Source organism: Camelus dromedarius, chromosome 18, assembly GCF_036321535.1.
Source record: "Camelus dromedarius isolate mCamDro1 chromosome 18, mCamDro1.pat, whole genome shotgun sequence".
Taxonomy (NCBI): domain Eukaryota; kingdom Metazoa; phylum Chordata; class Mammalia; order Artiodactyla; family Camelidae; genus Camelus; species Camelus dromedarius.
In genome coordinates this window covers 1019851-1037049 of record NC_087453.1, presented here as the reverse complement: position 1 = coordinate 1037049, position 17199 = coordinate 1019851, and the positions used below count along the sequence as shown (strand labels likewise).

The window sequence follows — 17199 nt, the reverse complement described above, 5'->3', positions numbered from 1 at the left end:
TCTGGGCCATGCCTCCTCGCTTTGTGGGGACCCGCATCGCCAGCAGCCCCCTTCACAGACAGGAAGCTCTGGGTCCACCGAGCCGCCCCAGGGGGTGAGGCTGGCAGGAGGCTGCACGGCCAAGGGGCATCGCTCACCAGTGTGGGTCCAAAGGTTTGCTGTATGAAGCCGGGGAAACCCAGCCCCGGTAGCACCCCCGGGAAAGGTCCCACTGCACGGAGGAGGAAACTGCGGCCTGAAAAGGCGCAGCGCCTTGCCCGGCTCGCACAGCTGGCAGGTCGCAAAGCCGGAAGGGGAGCCGGAAGCCCGAGGGGAGAGTCTACGGCCGGCGGGAGGCGAAGATCGCTCCGGGAGTTGGGTATCCGCCCGGGCACCGGGCGGGCGTGGTCTGGTGGGAAGGGGCGGAGATAGGGCGTGGTGGGGCGGAACCTGAGGCCTTGATTGGGCGCCGCTTTGAGCTCATCGGGTCCCTCCCCCAGGCCGGCTGCCCCGCCTTGGCCCCGCCCCCGGGCCAGACTCCGCCCAGGCGTGACCCGGGTTAGCACCCCAGGGTCCACCTGCCGGTCACCCTGGAGGCCCGCAGGCTGGGCGGCTGGGCCAGGACGGTCAGCCCCGAGCCAGGGGTCAGCCTCGAGCAGTTGAAGCCCTTGGAGCCCACACTCGCAGGCATTGTCAGTTGCCCGTTCTTTTTCTTCTTAGCTGCTTTATTGAGGTGTAACTTGCAATTCTGCCATTTAAAGCGTACAGTTCAGCGGGGTCTACCCAGAGCTGCGCAGCCATCGCCACAATCTAATTTAGGGCATTTCCATCCCCTCCCCAAACACTCTTTCCGGTCATCCGCGGGCTTTGACGGCGCTGCGCTGCGGGACCGGGCCGCCAGGGGGCGCCGCGACCCAGCCCTCAGCTGCGCTTGCGCCGGCACCCCGCGCGAGCCCGAGAGCGAGCCCCCTGAGCGCGCGCGCCCGCCCCGCCAGTGCGCCTGCGTGGAGCCCGTGGCCGCGCCCGCTCCCGCCGGGGGCTCGTCGCTGGGCGGCCGGGCCATGGGGGAGGCCGAGGTGGGCGGCGGCGGCGCGGCGGGCGACAAGGGGCCGGGGGAGGCGGCCACCAGCCCGGCCGAGGAGACGGTGGTGTGGAGCCCCGAGGTGGAGGTGTGCCTCTTCCACGCCATGCTGGGCCACAAGCCCGTCGGTGAGCGGAGCGCCGCGCCGAGGCCGCGCACCCGCGTGGGGGCGGGGCGGCCGGCAACGGCCGGGGGCGCGCGGGCCGGGCGGGGCGGGGCCACCTGCGCCCGCACCCCGCCGACCCCTGCTCCCACCTGCGCCCCCCCACCCCGCCCCTCCTGCAGCCCCGCCCCCACCCCCTCTTTAGTCTCCCCCTTCTGACCGCTTCCTCTTCCTCTCTCCACCTCTCCCCCTCCTCCCTCCCCGCCCTCCTCCCCGGCCCCCCCACACCCCACCCCTCCCCCTCCAACCTCAGCTCCCTCTCTCCCGCTCCCTCTCTCCCTTCTGTCGCCCTTCTCTCCCCTGCCCCCCACCCTGCCTGCTGGCCCAGCCCTCGCCCACAAGCTGACCCCTTCCTTTTGCAGGTGTGAACCGACACTTCCACATGATCTGTATCCGAGACAAGTTCAGCCAGAACATCGGTCGACAGGTCCCATCCAAGGTCATCTGGGACCATCTGAGCACCATGTACGACATGCAGGCGCTGGTGAGCTGGATCCCTCCTCCCCAATCCTCCCGAGGCCAGAGCTCCTCCCTCCCCCAGACAGAGCCCCCTCCATGCCTCCTTTTCAGGTCTGTGCCAGGCCCTGTCCTCTGGGAGGTTGATGGCTGGGGTGTCCTTAGGGAGGTTAGTCGTTAAACAAGGTAGCTCTGAATAGTTTTACAGAAAACGCAAGCCTAGTGCTGGTAGGTGAGTATTACATGGGCCCTACTTGAGACTGGGTGGCCAGTTAGTTAAGATCTAGCTGGGTTTAGCCAGGGAGCTGAGGCCTGTGGGAGGGGCTCTTAGGCCATTGTCAACCTTATGGGAGGTCCCCACATGCTGCAAGCAGGAAGGTGACCAGATCTGAGTCACGTTAAGATGAATATGATGGCTTCTGTGAGAACCAGACATCCCAGGCTTCACGGAATCCCCAGCTAGCCGTGTCTGAGGGCGAGCAGGTTAACTTGGTCACCAGGATGGCCTGAAGAGACAGGCGGTCACCCCTGGCAGAAGAACAGCAGGTGTCAAGGCCCTGTGGCAGCAGGCGCTGGGGTGCAGAGGAGGCCAGAGTGTCCGGAGAGTGGGTGGGAGTGGGGGTGTCAGGTGACCAGCAGGTGGGCGTCTGTGCTGGGCTTAGGGAAGCTCCTGCCTCCCTGCTGGACTGGGGGCTCCACCAGCACCCCCAGCCAAGACCTGGTGCATATCACTGTGGCAGGGAGTGAAGCCCTAGCTCTCCTCCGTCCAGTCTTTTGCAGCTCCTTGTCAGAGCATAGAAAGGAGATAAAGATGACAGCTGTGCCCTGGAGCTGACTGCCTGGACCCCAGTCAGCACCCTGGCAACTCGAGGACAAGCCACTTAACTAAAGCAGGCCTCCAGAGGGGTTGTGCTCACCAGTCAGGCCTCACTCCACGTCTAGCTGCTTGACTGGCTCCCACGTCTGTCATGTTGTGGGCTCACCTGGTCCCCAAGCACTTCGTGTGTGTAGACCCCAGGTTGGGAGTCAGAAGCTGGATACAGAGATGAGTGTCACAGGGTCCTGTCCTGGGGGAGCCCCTGGTGCAGTAGGAGAGACAGACAGACAGCACGGAGGCTGGCTCAGAGGAGCCCGGGGGCCTGCACAGGACCCTTGTGACGCTCAGGGAGCTGCAAGGTGCCCCCTTTGCCGGGGTATCAGCCCAGGAAAAGCGGCCCTTCCTTCTTTTCCTTAGACCCCTGCACTGCTGCGGGGCTGATGCCAGAGTCACCTGGGGTCTTGCAAATACGAGTCCCTGGGCCCTACCCACAAGGTGACCAGCAGGCCCACGAGCTCTCAGGGTTTTTGAAGTTCCCAGATGTTGGTCAGCACGTTTACACACTGACCACCTGGCTTATAAATGCAGCTCCCAGGTAGCCAACTGGAAGCCCCATCTTCGGAATCTCCCTCCCAACTCCGGGACCCTTCCCACCAGGTCACCTTTCCCTTTGTCCAGTGTTCGGATTTCCAGGGCTCTGTCCCCTGCATGTGTGACCTGCAGGACCGGTGGAACCCCCCCTGATAGGCGTTCAGTGGTGCCTTCCTCCGTTTTGCTTTGCTTATCTGGTTTCCACGGGAGTGGCTCTCCCTCCCGACACCCTGGCTCCTGTCCTTGCAGACAGGACCAGAGGCACCGTGGCCTTCCCTCAGGGCTGTCCCAGCCTCTGAATGCACTCTCCTGGAGCGAGAGCACACGTGGCCAGGCCGGGCCAGCAAGACAGCTGCTGCCTGATTCTGCCCCTGGGGGCGGGGCCAGCAGGTGGAGCTGCCCAGTGTCACCTCAGATGACACGAAGCCCATCTTCTTCCCTCATGACCCTTGCCTGTGGCTCGTGCTGTAGTTTTGCCTTGTCTGGTCTGTGTGACAAACCCAGCCCCTCGTAGACCTTACCAGAGAAAAAGCAGACAGTCTCCCCCACCCCCAGCACGTACCTACCCCTGCAGCCCCTGAGACACTCACCTGTGTCGCTGGGTGCTTCTGAGTTGGCTCTTATACATCTTGAGTGACTTGCTAAAATCGCTTCTTCTTTGCTCCCTAAAAAAACAAAATGCCCTGTTTGCCATCAGCACGAGTCTGAGATTCTTCCATTCCCAAATCCAGAGAGGAACTTCGTCCTTCCAGAAGAAATCATCCAAGAAGTCCGAGAAGGTGAGATTGGGCGAGGTCAGATTTGGGAGCTGGGTGAGGCCGAGGGCAGTGGTGCTGGGGGTGGTAAGGGTCACTGGCTGGGTGGCGCTGGGTCCTCGGACTGGGAGGCCTGGGGAGCTTCTGGGATTCGGGAGGACTTGTTCGAGAACAGTTGGCCTTCTTTTAAAAGCATCCTGGTGGCAGCTGAGACCCGTACACGCCCCCCAAGTCGGGAGCAGTCCCTGGCCTGAGCCACCGCGGGCCGGGCGGGGCCGCTTTCCCACCACCGCGGGCTTTAGGTCACAGCCGTCTCCCCCACAGGAAAAGTGATCATTGAGGAGGAAATGAAAGAAGAAATGAAGGAAGACGTGGACCCCCACAACGGGGCCGATGATGGTAAGTGCGGAGCTCTCCCCTCCCTGGGGCCCCGGGAGGCACAGCACCCCACCTGGCAAGGCCTCCCCGCGGGGCACAGCCACACGCCCGTGCACACGCAGCCAGGGCCCCCCCCCCCCCGTCTGGCTCAGCAGCTGAGAGGGCAGCTTCTGTCTGCAGAGCCTCACGCGGGGAAGGCACGCACGTGGCCAGCAGGTGGAGGGACCAGGGCGGCCCTGGGCCTGGGGCCTGGGAGGTGGACGTGCAGTGAGGGGTGAAGGGAGCGCCGCATCTCGGCGCCGGTGAGCTCTGGAGAGCAGACGGCGCGGCCGGGCCTCGTTCCTTGCGGGGGCAGGCACGTTGGCGGCCAGTCCTGCAGGCCACACGGGCGCCCTCAGCTCAGGAGAAGCCTTTTGGGGTCAGTGTCATGTGTGTAGGTGCCGATTTTTTTAACCGAACAGGAAGATGAAATAAAATTTTGGATATTCTGTTTTCAGCCAAATGATTTTGTCTCCCAGTTTTTTCATCTTCAGGAAGCTTGGGGAAAGCAACAGAAAAGTCCAGCAAAGACAAAGACAAGAACAACTCAGACTTGGGGTCCAAAGAGGGGTCGGACAAGCGGAAGCGCAGCCGGGTCACCGACAAAGTCCTGACCGCCAACAGCAACCCCTCCAGCCCCAGCGCAGCCAAGCGGCGCCGGACGTAGACGCTCGCAGCGGGCGGCAGGGGAGGGCGGGTGGGCACCCTGGTCACCAGCGGTCAGTGGGGCCACGTGCCGCCGGCCCTGCTGCCTGCCTTCGGGTGCCAGAGGCCCCCGTGGTGCCGTTCAGACTATCTGGGCTCGGAGGCCCCAGCGACCGGGATGGGCCTGCTCAGATGCCCGGAGCCAAGGGGGTGAGCCCGGGCCATGTCTTCTCTGGACACATGTGGCTCCCGTGACATCGGCTTGGCCACGCCTGTGCCCACACACTGGCACAGCCTGAGGACCAGGCAGAGTGCAGGCGGGGAGGCAGAGACCTGGCACAGCAAGCAATAAAACATCGACCTCCCCCTGCTCTGAGGGGCACTGGCCTTCCCGTCTGTCCGTCTGTCCGCAACGCTCTCTCAACTGACTGCGATCTCGGGAGAGCATCAGGCCGCAGGCCACGGCCCCTCCACCACCCAAGAGACTGAGAACTGGATATTTTGCCTCATTCACTTGTACTGTAACGATGTATATAATTTGGTTGGTATTTCACTATTTAATTTTTAAGGAGCCTATTTTACTAGTGTTTTATATGAAAAAAATACTGCAAAAGTTAAACTCGTGTTGTATTTTTTCTGAGCTGTTTTGTTTTAATGTAACGACTACTGAGATCCTTTCTGCTCAGTTTTTATATGCCAGATACAGAGAATTTGTAGCGGTTATTTTTGTATTAACGAGTAACTTGCAAACAGACCAAATGAGTGGGGGGCGGGCAGGACGGTGGGGCTGTCGCAGCCCGGGCCAGGAGTTGACTGAAATCCACTTTTGTTTGACTGAAGGATATTAAAGCACAAAAAAGCAACTTGGAGTTGTGTGATTTTGATACCAAACTAAGTTAACTTTTTCTATAATGAGTTTTATTTTTCCAAGATTTATAACTGGAGCTGTACTTCGCTGTACTTGGCTCACTTGATACAATGTGCATACAAACTAGGAACAGGTCCGGGCGTTACATTGTTGCCTGTGGCCACCCCTCCACGTGGAGACGAGGCGGAGCTGGCGTCTCCTCCCGACTGGACGCGAGGCTTCGGCCTGTGATCGTCTTCACAAAGGAGGGACCGGACCTGCCAAGTGAGAGGAGGCACTCTCCCTTCAGCCAGACACCGCGCCAGCTCAATCTGAGGAACCAAGGAGACTGAAGACAGCTGCCCCCCCACCACTGGGAGCAGGAGGTCAGAACTCGCTGAGCCCATGAGGCCAGGCCAGGAGCCCACCTCGGGGCCCTGAGCACATGGCTGGCGTCCTGATTCCCCAGCCGGGCCTCCGACAGCTGGCACAGCACGTCTCGTTGGAGCTGCTGATCCTGCACGGCCGCCGGCCTTCCTGCTCCGCCATCCTGTGCTGGAACCTAGGGCAGAAGCTTGCACCCCATGGTTAGACCCACTGCTCGGGGGCCCCAGGGAGTGAGTCTTCAACAGAAGATCACACCCTCAACGGTCACCTCCTGCTGCATGGAGGAGAATCTGGATGGCACCCAGGAAGGAGTCCGTGGCCACCACTGCCCCTGCACACCCTGGCCTCTCCTCTCCATTCCTAGATGGAGCCCATGAGCTCTGCCGCCAGACAAGCTCAGGGGACACCACGCTCACCCCAGGTGCCCAGACACAGGGTTCTGTCACCTTTCCCCGCTGCGTGGCAGGCACCGTGGCCTGAGTGCATCAGAAGGAAGAGGAGCGAAAGTCGGCAGCGTCGCAGAGAGAACGCACCCCCACCCCAGGCCTCCCTCTCACTGCCCTCACCCTCCACCCCCTGCCCAGCGCAGCAGCGAGCCGTCCGGAGTGCAGAGCCCACAGCTGGCGTCCCAGGCTGCAGAGGGAAGACCTGGGCTAAGCCCCAAAGATGAGCTCTGGGCAGACCATGCACAGAAGCAGCTAAAGGTGTGGTTGGGTGTGACTGTCGCTTGTAAGGCTGGGCGATGTCTCAGAAAACCCTGGTGGAGGAGGGGCTGGTGGTCCTGGCCCTGGCAGCAGGCAGCAGTGGGAAACCTGTGCTCTGAGCGCGGCCAGGCTGGGGCTGTGGCAGCCTCACCTATACCGCACACGTGTCTGTTTCCTGGGGCAGAGGCGGGCAGGGCCTGCCCACCCAAACGCTCTGGGGGTGGCTTAACCCTGCAGAGTGCCCCCAGAGCCCATCAACGCCTCCCTCAGAGGCTCCCAGCCCCCTGGATGTCACTGCGGGTTCTCCAAGGCTGGCTGCAAATCGGCCCGGGAGCAGGCCAGGCCCACGGCGCAGTCTGCAGAGGGCCAGCCCCGCTGGCTGCCCACAGCTACTCTGTTCCTCGCTCCTCAGGAAACCTACCCTGGCCACAACTGGCAAAAATGCCCAGAACTCCGTACCTTTGGGGGAGTCACCACTGTCCTTTCACAAAGCGAGATAGCAGGACACGCAGTTTCCACCCAGGTGAGACTGTGCCCAGGGCGGTGCTGGAGGTGGATGAGCCCACAGGGAGTGAGCGTCAGCACGAAGAAAGGTCTTCAGCCGCACCCACGGCCAAGGTGGGAGGGTTCCCGTCAGCTCTGGGCTGCCGACAGCTGCACAGCTCGAGGAAAGCCACGTCCCCGGGGAATGGGCAGCCTGAGGCCTGTTCGCTGGCTTGCCGGGCTGGGAGAGGGCAGCGTCCTGCGGGGAGGGCCGGGCCGTCTCCCTCTTCTCACTCATCACCCCGCAGGGGGCTCGCCCATCACCCCGCAGGCGGCTCTCCCAGGAGCCATCCTCGTGGCCCAATTTGAAAGCCAGACCTAGATTCCAGATATGCTTTTTTGAAACAAAGCGGTATAGTAGTTACAGAAGAAGAATTTTAGCTGGAGTGGCCACTCTCAACTTTCGTTTCCAGTGGTGGGGCACCAGCTTTGCTGGCTTCCTATCGCCACCCAGCAGGCGTCAAAGGCAGAGGGTGAGTACGAGACCCACAGTTGCTGGGGAACATGCAGCTGAAGTGTGTCTGAAGTGGGTCCCTGTACGTGAAGAGGGAGTGCCAGCAGCCACTTCACAGGCCCAGAGAGAGCCCCTCGGGGGTGTTTAACTGGCCTGGGTCACCTGAAGAGGACGTCCAGGCATTTCTGTCTCCATGTTTGGCCTTTGTGAGGGGCCTCACCCTCCGTGCAGGTGACTCCTGCTTTCTTGTAACCGTTAGAATGCGACCAAGGGGCAGGAGGTCAGGCCCGCGGAGATGTGGCACTGCGGGACTCTCAGTCCGGAAGAGACTGCTGCTGGCCTTGAAGAAACAAAGTGCCCGGCTGTGAGCCTTTGGGGGGACACGGACCTCCGTCCTGCTGCCTCAGGAAGAGGAGTTCTGCCGACAGTCCGAGGGAGCTTGGAGGCAGGTGGCTCCCCCAAGGAAATCTGAGGAGACAGCAGCCCCAGGCGACAGCTGGAGGGCATCCTGCTGGGGGCGGTCCTTAGTGGGGGACATCTGCTATGGACAACATCCGGGGGGCACCCTTCAGAGGGACGTCCTCGCTGAGCTCATCCTGGGTGGGGGGCATCGTGGTAGGTGATATTGTGGGGTGTTCTCCTGGGGGCAGGGGTCCTCCAGAAGCATCCTCCAGAGGGCATCCGGGGCTACATTCTTCTGAGGAGGACCCCCTCCAGAGGAGGGCCTTCTTCAGGCAACAGTTCTGGCCATGGAGGGGGCAGGCATCCTCCGAGAGAGAGCCCTGCAGGGTGGGGACCTTGGGGCAGAGAGGAGTCCTCCAGGGGGAGGTTCTGGGGCAAGGGGAGAGAGATTTTCTGGTTGGTGGGTTTGCGGGGGCACAGACATCCTCCAGGGGGACATCCTATTCTAGGGGATCCTCGCAGGAACATCCTTCAGGCGAGCATCTTTGGGGGGCCCCTCTCCAGGGAGAAGTCGCCAAGGTGGCATGGGGGCAGGCTCGGGGGGCAGAGGCGAGCATCCTCCGGAGGGACTTTCAGGGGAGAAGGGGTATTCTCAGAGGGGACAGGTATCCTCCAGGGGGTCATCCTTCCGGAGGGACAGCCTGGGGACGGGCATCCTCCGGGCAGGGCGGGCGCCAGCCCCAGGCCCGCCCCTCGGCCCGCCCCCGGCCCGCCCCCGCGCTTCCTCCCTCTTTCACTTTCGCTTCCGCCTGAGCGGGTCCCGCAGCCGCGCGAGCATGGACGACCCGGACTGCGACTCGACCTGGGAGGAGGACGAGGAGGAGGACGGCGAGGGCTCGAGCGCCGCGGCCACCGAGGATGGCGAGGCCGGCGCTCCGGGGGACGCGGAGGACCAGGCCAAGGCCAAGGCCGAGGAAGAAGCGCGGCCTAGCGCGCTCCAGGTGCCGCCCCCGCGCGCTGGGGACCCCGCGCCCCTGGGGAAGCCGGCCCGGCGCCGCGGCGGAAGAGAGGGCGAGGCCTTGCTCTGGGGAGCCGTCCCCCTCCACCCTGCGGCCGGGTGCAGAGGCACCTCTCGGAGACCCGGCTGGGGGCCCGGCTCTCCCTCCCCAGCTGTGGACCTCTTCCCGGTCACCTCCTCCTCCTGCTCCGGTGATGATCCCCAGGACACCCTGAGATCTGTCCCAACCCGCGCCCCACCCCCAACCAGGGCATCTTGCAGGGATTCCAGGGCCACCCTCAGACCCGCGTCCCCAGGACCAGATCTGCATGATGACACTTCCTCAAGAGGATGGCCCGGGCTCATCCATGTGTGTCACATGCCATTCTCAGCCCCTTGACTGTGTCCTCTAAACAGATCCCAGCCCTCCTCGCTGGCCACCTCCACTGCTCTCGCCAGCCTCTCAGAGGCCTCCTGGCGCTCCCTTCTCCACCCTGACCCCACCCAAGGCTCCAGGCTGGCTCAGGCCAAGGAGCCCCCAGTCTGCCCCACCCCCGCTGACCCGCACTGGGTGCAGTTCCCACCCACTCTTGCTGGAGCTGAGCTCATGTTGTCTTGGAGGTGGCCTACCTGAGCCAGGGGGGCTGGCCATGCCCACCAGTTACTCTTGTCACCACTGGTTACGCGCTGTTACCACTGGTTACTTGTCATTATTAGCCATTATTTTGTTACCTCTGATTACTTGTAACCAGTGGTTACTTTTGTCACCACTAGTTACTTGTCATGACCATGGTTATTCATCATTACCAGCTGTTACTAAAACTCTCTGGGCATTGCATTCCTGCTGTGATTCCAGGTGAGAGGGAGGGACCTGAGTGATAGCTGTCACCCTGTGTCCCACTTGCTTTGGGACAAAGGTGTCTTGGCACCATGTCTAGCTAGAGAGGCTTGGATTCCAGCCTGTGGTGTCCAGTATGGATCCTCCCTGAAGTAGAGGAGAGCTCTGGTTTTCAGGTTTCTCTCTGTCTTGGAGTGGCCAGCAAGGGGGACCCCAAGGGGCTCCTGGGCCTGCCTGGAAGGCCTGCGGCCTTGGCACATCTACAGTGTTTCAGGCGGGCACAGGTTCCTCCAGGAGGTAGGGTGGGCAGTGGGCAGGGTCACAGTGCAGGAATCTGACCTCTTCCTATCTCCCTCCTGCTGTGGCTTCTGTACCTCTACAAAGTCTCAATCCCTTCCCCTTCCCCCAGGAACCCTGTGGTCCTCTCTGCCTGCCCCACACTGGGTCCTAGTGAGGATGTTCGGCGCTTCATCCAGGCTGTGTCACATGTGCACCTGTGGGGCTGGTCTTGCTCTGAGTCGTGCCCATGGGCAGCATCTGGTCAGGACCTGTAGCCTTGAGCTGAGGGAGGTGCCTGGCCGGCCCCGGGGTGGAGCAGAGGTGGAAACTGATGGAGGGGCGGGGTCTGCTTCTGCCGAGTTCGGTTTCATCTGCTGGCCCAGCTGGCATCTTGCTGAGAAACGCCCCTGTGGGAAGCATATGGGACTCCTCCTGGGGCTATAAGTGACAGTGCCACTGCCCTTGGGGACACAGCCTGGTGGTGACCACTTAGAGCACACAGAGTGCAAGGAGGAAATACTGGGGAAGGCGGTTCCCAGAGGAAGGTCCGGGGGTGTGCTCCAGCCAGGGTGACCAGCAAACACGGGAGGAAGAAGTGAAATGAGTTTGGGGGCACTGCACCCCAAGGATGCACATTGGCCTAGGGGTCCTGAGGGCTGGAGTGGGTGGCAGGGGGCCAGCCTCACTCCAGCTGCTCCGGCCCCCTCTGATTTTGCTGACAGCTGGCCCAGAATGGGGGTTCCCTAGGGTGGGTCCTGCTTGCTGGCTGCCTCAAGAAGTGGGGAGGGTCTCCCCTGGGGGTCTCATCCAGTCTCCTCTCTTCCCAGTTTGGGGTGACGGGGTCCAGAAACTGGCGAGCTGTGCGGGACACGCGCAGGTACCGGCACCACTACCCGGTACGTAGCTGCCTGCAGCACCCTCACACCCCGCAGCCCACCCAGGACCAGGTCCTCCCAGAAAAGGCCAGCTGGACGATGTCCCATCGGCCCCTCTTCTCAGGCAAACAAAAACCCCGCCTGGGCTACTGCTCTGTCTCCACATTGTGGGGTGACAGCGTGGTGCCCTAACTCCGACCTCAGTACTCTTGCCTTTAGAATGCATTGCAGGGCCAGCTGGCAGTGCGTCCACCCGAGGCCGGCACCCCTAACCCATCTCATGGTCTCCTGGCCCTCAGCCCCTGTCCTCTGTACCCAGGAGTCCCAGGCAACCCCAGGGCTCTCTTCGGGGTGCAGATGAAGGGGACCTCCCAGCCCTGGCCCACATTGGTGAGGAGGGGAAGGTAGTTGCTGACGGTTAGAGGAGGCTGCTGTCCCCCACGGGTGGATGCTGGTCCTCACCTGTGGGGTGAGGGGCCCAGGCTGGGCACTCGGGGTCCTCACCAGACTTCAGGATGTCTGGAGGTTTGCAGGCTGAGAGCAGAGGCCCCCCTCACCCCCCGGGAATGCTTTGGTCTGAGGGGCCCTTGGAGGCAGCCTGGTTTTGATGGTGTCCTGACTGTTGCCTCTCTGGCTCTTCAGGATTTGGTGGAACAAGATGGCAATGGTGACATGCCCAACCTGAGTTTCTACAGAAATGAGATCCGGTTCCTGCCCAACGGTGAGTGCCTGCTGGCAGCTCCGTCCTGGGGGCGCTCCGCTCCATCCTCTGCCTGGCTGGGACCTAGTTTGGACGCGTGGCTTTTTGATCACCCCATGGTGCCCCCTGGAAGCTGCTGAGGGGCCGCCCAGGCCCCGGCCCTCGTCCTGGACCCCTTGGGCAATGTGCTCCAAAGGGCCAGGCAGTGAATGTTGGTGGCTCTGCAGGCCCCACGGTCTCTGTCACAACTACTCAGCCCTCCCGCTGTACTGGGAAAGCCCCACGTGTGAACTGACAAGAGAGAATGGCTTTTACATTTTTAAATGCTTGGGGAAAACTAAAGGTATATTTTTTGACATGTGAAAATCATGTGAAATTCAGATTTCTGTGTTCATAAGTGAGCTTTTATTGGAACCCTTCCTCACCCGTCCACTTACACATTGTCTGTGGCTGTGTTCCCACCACAGCACCGGCCACATGGCTGCACAGTCTTAAATATCCCCCTCCTGGCCCTTTGCAGAAACAGGGGCTACCCTGCAGGAGACCAGACTGCAGAGTGGGGCTTGGCTGCAGGTTCTGTTTGAGGGCAGAGTTCCAGGTAGCAGGCTGTGGTTTGGGGAGTGCAGTCAGGCCCCACTTCTGCAAAGACAGGTGTGGATCTGGGCTCACTTGTTCTTCTCCCGGGCCCTCCCGCCCAGAGTGCCCAGCGTGCTCTGCCCACTCGGGTCTGCCCTCAGTCAGCAGAGAGGGTCCGCTTTTCAGATTGCAGAGGGACGGGCGGCCTAAACTGGGCCGTCCTGAAGCTACCAAACCCCGAGGTCCTAAAGAAAGCGGAGGGAGGGGCTTTCGGCAGCCCCCGCTGACTTGTCCCCATGCGGCTCACAGGCTGTTTCATTGAAGACATTCTTCAGAACTGGAGGGAGGAGTACGAACTCCTGGAGGACAATCACCACTACATCCAGTGGTGAGTGGGCGTGGCCGGTGGGCGTGGCTCTGGGAGGGGCTCGAGGCCCCGCCCAGGAGCCCGCTTTCTGAGCATGCGCACGCTGAGCTCAGGGCCCAGTGCCGGGAACTGCGGGGCGGGGGCGGGGAGACCCCGTCTCGCAGTCAGGGTTCTTCAGCTGTAAACAGCCTCTGTCGCCGAGAACCGGAACTGGACTTGCCGGTCAGGGAGAGCAGCAGACAAGCTGGTTCTCTGGAGGCGAGTGTGCGGCCTCGGTGCAAGGGGCCCCAGGGGCCTGTCCGCGGAGCCACTCTGACCACATAGGGTTCGCAGCCCCACAAATGCATCATCCTTGAGGACGGCTCGCAGGGGGATAATTCTGCAGCACTGATGATGGGAGGGAAAGGCGTGCAGAATAACAAAAAGGCACACAGGGCCGCATGGTGGCTGGCAGGTGCCCTTAACAGCTGAGCGCGCAGGCTGGGGCTTCTGTCCCCTCGCCTGCTCTGGGGCCTTGTCGGGGCCCTCCCTGGAGCTCTCCTGCCCTCACCCCTTGGCTTTATTGACTCATGAAAGCCCGCAGTGCGTGTGGCACGTGTGGTCCAGACAGCCCAAGTTGCGGAGGGCTGCCCTAGGTCGCTCAGCCAGTGAGTATGGAGTGGCTGGGCGCCCACGTCTGCCACTGACTGGGCCTCTGTCATCTCTTCCCTCGCAGGCTGTTTCCCCTGCGGGAGCCAGGGGTGAACTGGCATGCCAAGCCCCTCACAGTCCAGGAGGCTGAGGTGAGCTCTGAAGGCAGGAGGCCGCCGCCCAGGGAGGGGTCACAGCAGGACACAGGTGTTTGCTTGGAGTGCAGGAGCCAGAGGAGCCCCTAGTGTAATGACCTTCCCTCCCAAGTGGTCCTTGCCTCTGGCCCCCAGTGCTCCTTGCAGAGAGATCTGACTGTGCGAGGGTTGCCCACGTCCAGGGGTACAGGACAGGGACCGCGAGCCGAGCCAGCATGAGTGGGCTTTACCTTGGTCAGCCCTGGTTTGGGTTGGAGCAGGGATGCCCTCAAGGGTCAGGAGGGGCTCCAGGAGCCAGGAACACACAAAGGAGGCAGAGCAGGTGCACCAAGGGGACAGGGTGGGTGCTTCCTGCCCCATGCCCAGTCCTGGGAGTCCCTGAGCTTTTCCCTTGGCTCAAGGAATTCCTCCCCAGGATACAGCAGAGGGAGGCCTCGGCCCCGGGGTTACCTTGCAGCGGCTCGGAGTAAAGAGAGAAATACATCAACGCGTCCCTGCATCCCTGGGGTCACTTTCCGCTGAGAGTCTGAGCTGAGGCCTTGGGATGACCCGGGGCCTGAGGGAGGCGTCTTGGCTGTGCTGGCTGCTGAGCTCTCAGCCACTCTCGGGGTGTTTTTCAGGCATTTCAAAACTGCGAGGAGGTCAGGGAGCGGCTGGTTCAGGCCTACGAGCTCATGCTGGGTTTCTATGGGATCCAGCTCCAGGACCGAGCCACGGGCAGAGTGTGCCGGGCACAGAACTACCAGAAACGCTTCCAGAACCTCAGCTGGTGAGGACGCCCCTCCCGCGCTGGGCCCCACCTCACCTGGCAGCGTGGCGGTCGGCACAGCCTGTCTCAGGTTCAGGCAGGTGCAGGGCAGGGAGCACTTCCAGGGAAAAGGACTCTAGGGCTGGTGCCTGTGGCTCTGAGCATCTTCCTGGGGGTGGTCCCTGCCTGATGAAGAAAGGCTTCTTGGCCGTGCCCACCTGCCACGTAAGCATGGGTCAGATTGCCAGTGGGGCTCCATCAGCTTTCCAGCGGCTCTGAGCCTCACTCCTGACTGGCTGGGAGGAGGCACAGGGCACGAATCCACAGACGGCACAACCGCCCTTGCCTGTGGATAACTGAGGCCCCTGTGCTGGGCCCCCTCCTCTAGAGGGTCCCCCTGTGGACCTCCCCCAGTGATGCTGGAGGTGGGTGTTCCGTGGGGCCAGAGGACAGTCACCCTTCTAGAGGGTGCATCACAGCCTCACCTACACAGTTCAGGCCCGTGGGCCCTTGCCTTGGGGACTGGGGCGAGGCCCTGGGGGTGAGCAGGGGTGGGTGGAGACTGGCTCTTTGGGCCAATGTCTGTGTTAGTGGCCATGAGGATCCTGGGGCAAGGATGGCGATGCGTGGCATGGCGCAGGGGAGGAGGGTGGGCTTTGGCTGAGAACTGCCCACCCTGACGTACAGCCCCGCCGGCACCCCTCTGTGCCCCCGCCAGGCACAGCCACAACAACCTGCGCATCACTCGCATCCTCAAGTCCCTGGGTGAGCTGGGCCTAGAGCACTACAAGGCGCCTCTGGCCCGCTTCTTCCTGGAGGAGACACTGGTGCGCCAGCAGCTGCCGGGCGTGCGGCAGAGCGCCCTGGATTACTTCGTGTTCACCGTGCGCTGCCGCCACCAGCGCCGCGAGCTGCTGCACTTCGCCTGGGAGCACTTCCAGCCCCGCTGCAAGTTCGTCTGGGGGCCCCATGACAAGCTGCAGAAGTTCAGGCCATGTTCTCCGCCCTGCTCACCCCTGCCAGCTGGCCGCCGACAGGCCAAGGGGGAGGACAGCCCGGGGGACCCCCTCCCCGAGGCCAATGCCCAAGGGCAGATCTGTGGGCCAAAGAGGGATGAAGAGGGGGATCATGTGGCTGAGGGCCCCCAGCCGCCCAGCACAGAGTCCCAGGAGGCCGGAGCCTTGGAGAGGGACCAGGTAGATGAGGCCGGCGTGGAGGAGGGGCCCGAGTCTCCAAATCTCAAGGAGAGCAAGAAGAGGAAGTTGGAGGTGAACCTGCGGGAGCAGGCCCCAGTGCAGCCGGGCCCGAGCGCCTCGGAGGTGGAGAAGATCGCCCTGAACCTGGAGGGCTGTGCCCTCAGCCCGGGCAGCCTCAGTGCGGGGACCCAGGAATTGGACAGCCAGGCCCCGAGGGAGGCCGAGCAGCCCTGCCCGCAGCCCGAGGGGGCCAAGGTAGCCGACGATGTGAGGAAGCGAAGGAAGGTGGACCAGGGTGCCAGGGATGGCACTGGAGTGGCAGCCAGTGATGGTCCCCTTACTCTGTCCCCCACCTGGCCCCCTGCCTCCCCAGGGTGCCCTGAGGCCGAAGAGGGTGAGAATGGGGTCAGAGAGGAAGCAGAAGGCCCAGCAGGGCCAGAGCAGGGTGCCCCCGGGAGCCCCACCCCTGCAGGACCCCCGATGGGCAAGGGGGCTGAGCTGGCAGCAGAGGCGGGGCCTTCTGTGCAACCTGGGAAGCCTTAAGGAGATGGGACATGCACAGGCGACTCAGCTCGGCCCTGCGCCGGGCCCGGGCGCCAGGTTGCCGGCTGTCCCCTGCTCCCAGCTGTGCTGGCTTCTCCCAGGTGGTCACTGCAGCAGCTGCGGCAGTGCTGGAAGGACGGACCCCGCCCTCGGGGAAGGCCAAGGACTTCAGGGTCCTTCTTACCTTGACTGCACTCCCCGCCTTCTCCGTCTTGTGCCACTGCTCCCCATCTTTATAAATAGGCCCCTAATGGTCGGGAGTGGGGAGTGGGGGCTCATTTTCTTAGTCTGGTGCCGAGGTCTTTTGTGAATAAAACTTGTTTGACTTTGAGTGTTCAGGCGTGGACAGTGGCCCTGGGAGGCCGGGGCGGAAGAGGGCTGGTTCCGTGAGTGATGCTGTCTGGACTCCCTTCCAGTGGCCCAGCTGTGGCACCGCTTTGCCCCTGTAGGCGCCGGGATGCAGCCCTCCCGGGCACACGTATGCCCCTGGAGGAATGCACCCTGCCCCCATGGTCTCCCAGAGCCTCTGGGGCTGGACATTTGGTCCCTTGGCTACCTTTTGTCACCGACTTAAGAGTCTGGGGATTTGCGTACTGGTCCCTCGGGGGCTGGGTAGGGAAGCAGTGTTTGGGTGTGCCCTGACTTGGGGTTCAGTGATGTGCCTCTGGGAGCAAGCTCAGCTGTGCTCCGTCCCCTCTGTCCCTGGCCTGGCAGCCACAGCTGCCCGTCACCCCATCAGCCCTCCACACCAAGGCGCAGCCTTCCCAGTATCCCCGGGGCCCTCAGACTTGGTGACCTGGTGTGGGAACGGTGCTCCGCCCTCCCTGCAGCCCCCTCCCTGCAGGCCATGTTGACTGTCAGCATGACCTTGTCCCCTGAGCCAGCAGGGGGAAGAGACTTGGGGGAGCTGGAGGTCACACCTCCCCAGGGGAAGGAGGGGGGAGTGGAGTTCATTCTGGGGGTTCGGGGCTGTGACGAGGTTGATGGTCGGTTAGCTCCTGTCCTGCGGGGAGAGGGATGGGTACGCTGGGAGTCACTTTGGAAGGAGAGACCC

General features: G+C 62.6%; 2 protein-coding genes across 4 annotated transcripts; both read left to right on the top strand.

Moving 5' to 3' along the window:
- Positions 1-990: 990 nt before the first annotated feature.
- MRGBP (MRG domain binding protein) lies at positions 991-5767 on the top strand. The gene is made up of 5 exons (XM_064496925.1): positions 991-1188; positions 1586-1707; positions 3785-3866; positions 4167-4241; positions 4739-5767. The coding sequence occupies exons 1-5, from the start codon at positions 1041-1043 to the stop codon at positions 4924-4926; spliced, it is 615 nt and encodes a 204-aa protein (XP_064352995.1). The 5' UTR covers positions 991-1040; the 3' UTR covers positions 4927-5767.
- A 3276-nt stretch (positions 5768-9043) lies between these two features.
- On the top strand, positions 9044-16476 carry OGFR (opioid growth factor receptor). 3 transcript variants are annotated; one of them, XM_064496923.1, is made up of 8 exons: positions 9113-9242; positions 10486-10616; positions 11183-11251; positions 11873-11951; positions 12816-12894; positions 13589-13655; positions 14279-14427; positions 15125-16476. In XM_064496923.1, the coding sequence occupies exons 2-8, from the start codon at positions 10533-10535 to the stop codon at positions 16143-16145; spliced, it is 1548 nt and encodes a 515-aa protein (XP_064352993.1). In that variant the 5' UTR covers positions 9113-9242; positions 10486-10532; the 3' UTR covers positions 16146-16476. The 3 variants fall into 3 exon arrangements, with proteins under 3 accessions (XP_031289343.1, XP_064352993.1, XP_064352994.1); XM_031433483.2 differs by lacking the exon at positions 10486-10616 and having other exon boundaries at positions 9044-9242; XM_064496924.1 differs by lacking the exons at positions 9113-9242; positions 10486-10616; positions 11183-11251 and adding an exon at positions 11265-11620.
- Positions 16477-17199: the final 723 nt, after the last annotated feature.

Coding starts and splice junctions, on each gene's coding strand:
- MRGBP (XM_064496925.1), top strand. CDS start 1,041: ATGGGGGAGGCCGAGGTGGGCGGCGGCGGCGCGGCGGGCGACAAGGGG. Junction 1,189..1,585: donor GCTGGGCCACAAGCCCGTCG/GTGAGCGGAGCG, acceptor TTCCTTTTGCAG/GTGTGAACCGACACTTCCAC. Junction 1,708..3,784: donor TGTACGACATGCAGGCGCTG/GTGAGCTGGATC, acceptor GTTTGCCATCAG/CACGAGTCTGAGATTCTTCC.
- OGFR (XM_031433483.2), top strand. CDS start 9,078: ATGGACGACCCGGACTGCGACTCGACCTGGGAGGAGGACGAGGAGGAG. Junction 11,952..12,815: donor GATCCGGTTCCTGCCCAACG/GTGAGTGCCTGC, acceptor TGCGGCTCACAG/GCTGTTTCATTGAAGACATT. Junction 12,895..13,588: donor AATCACCACTACATCCAGTG/GTGAGTGGGCGT, acceptor CTTCCCTCGCAG/GCTGTTTCCCCTGCGGGAGC.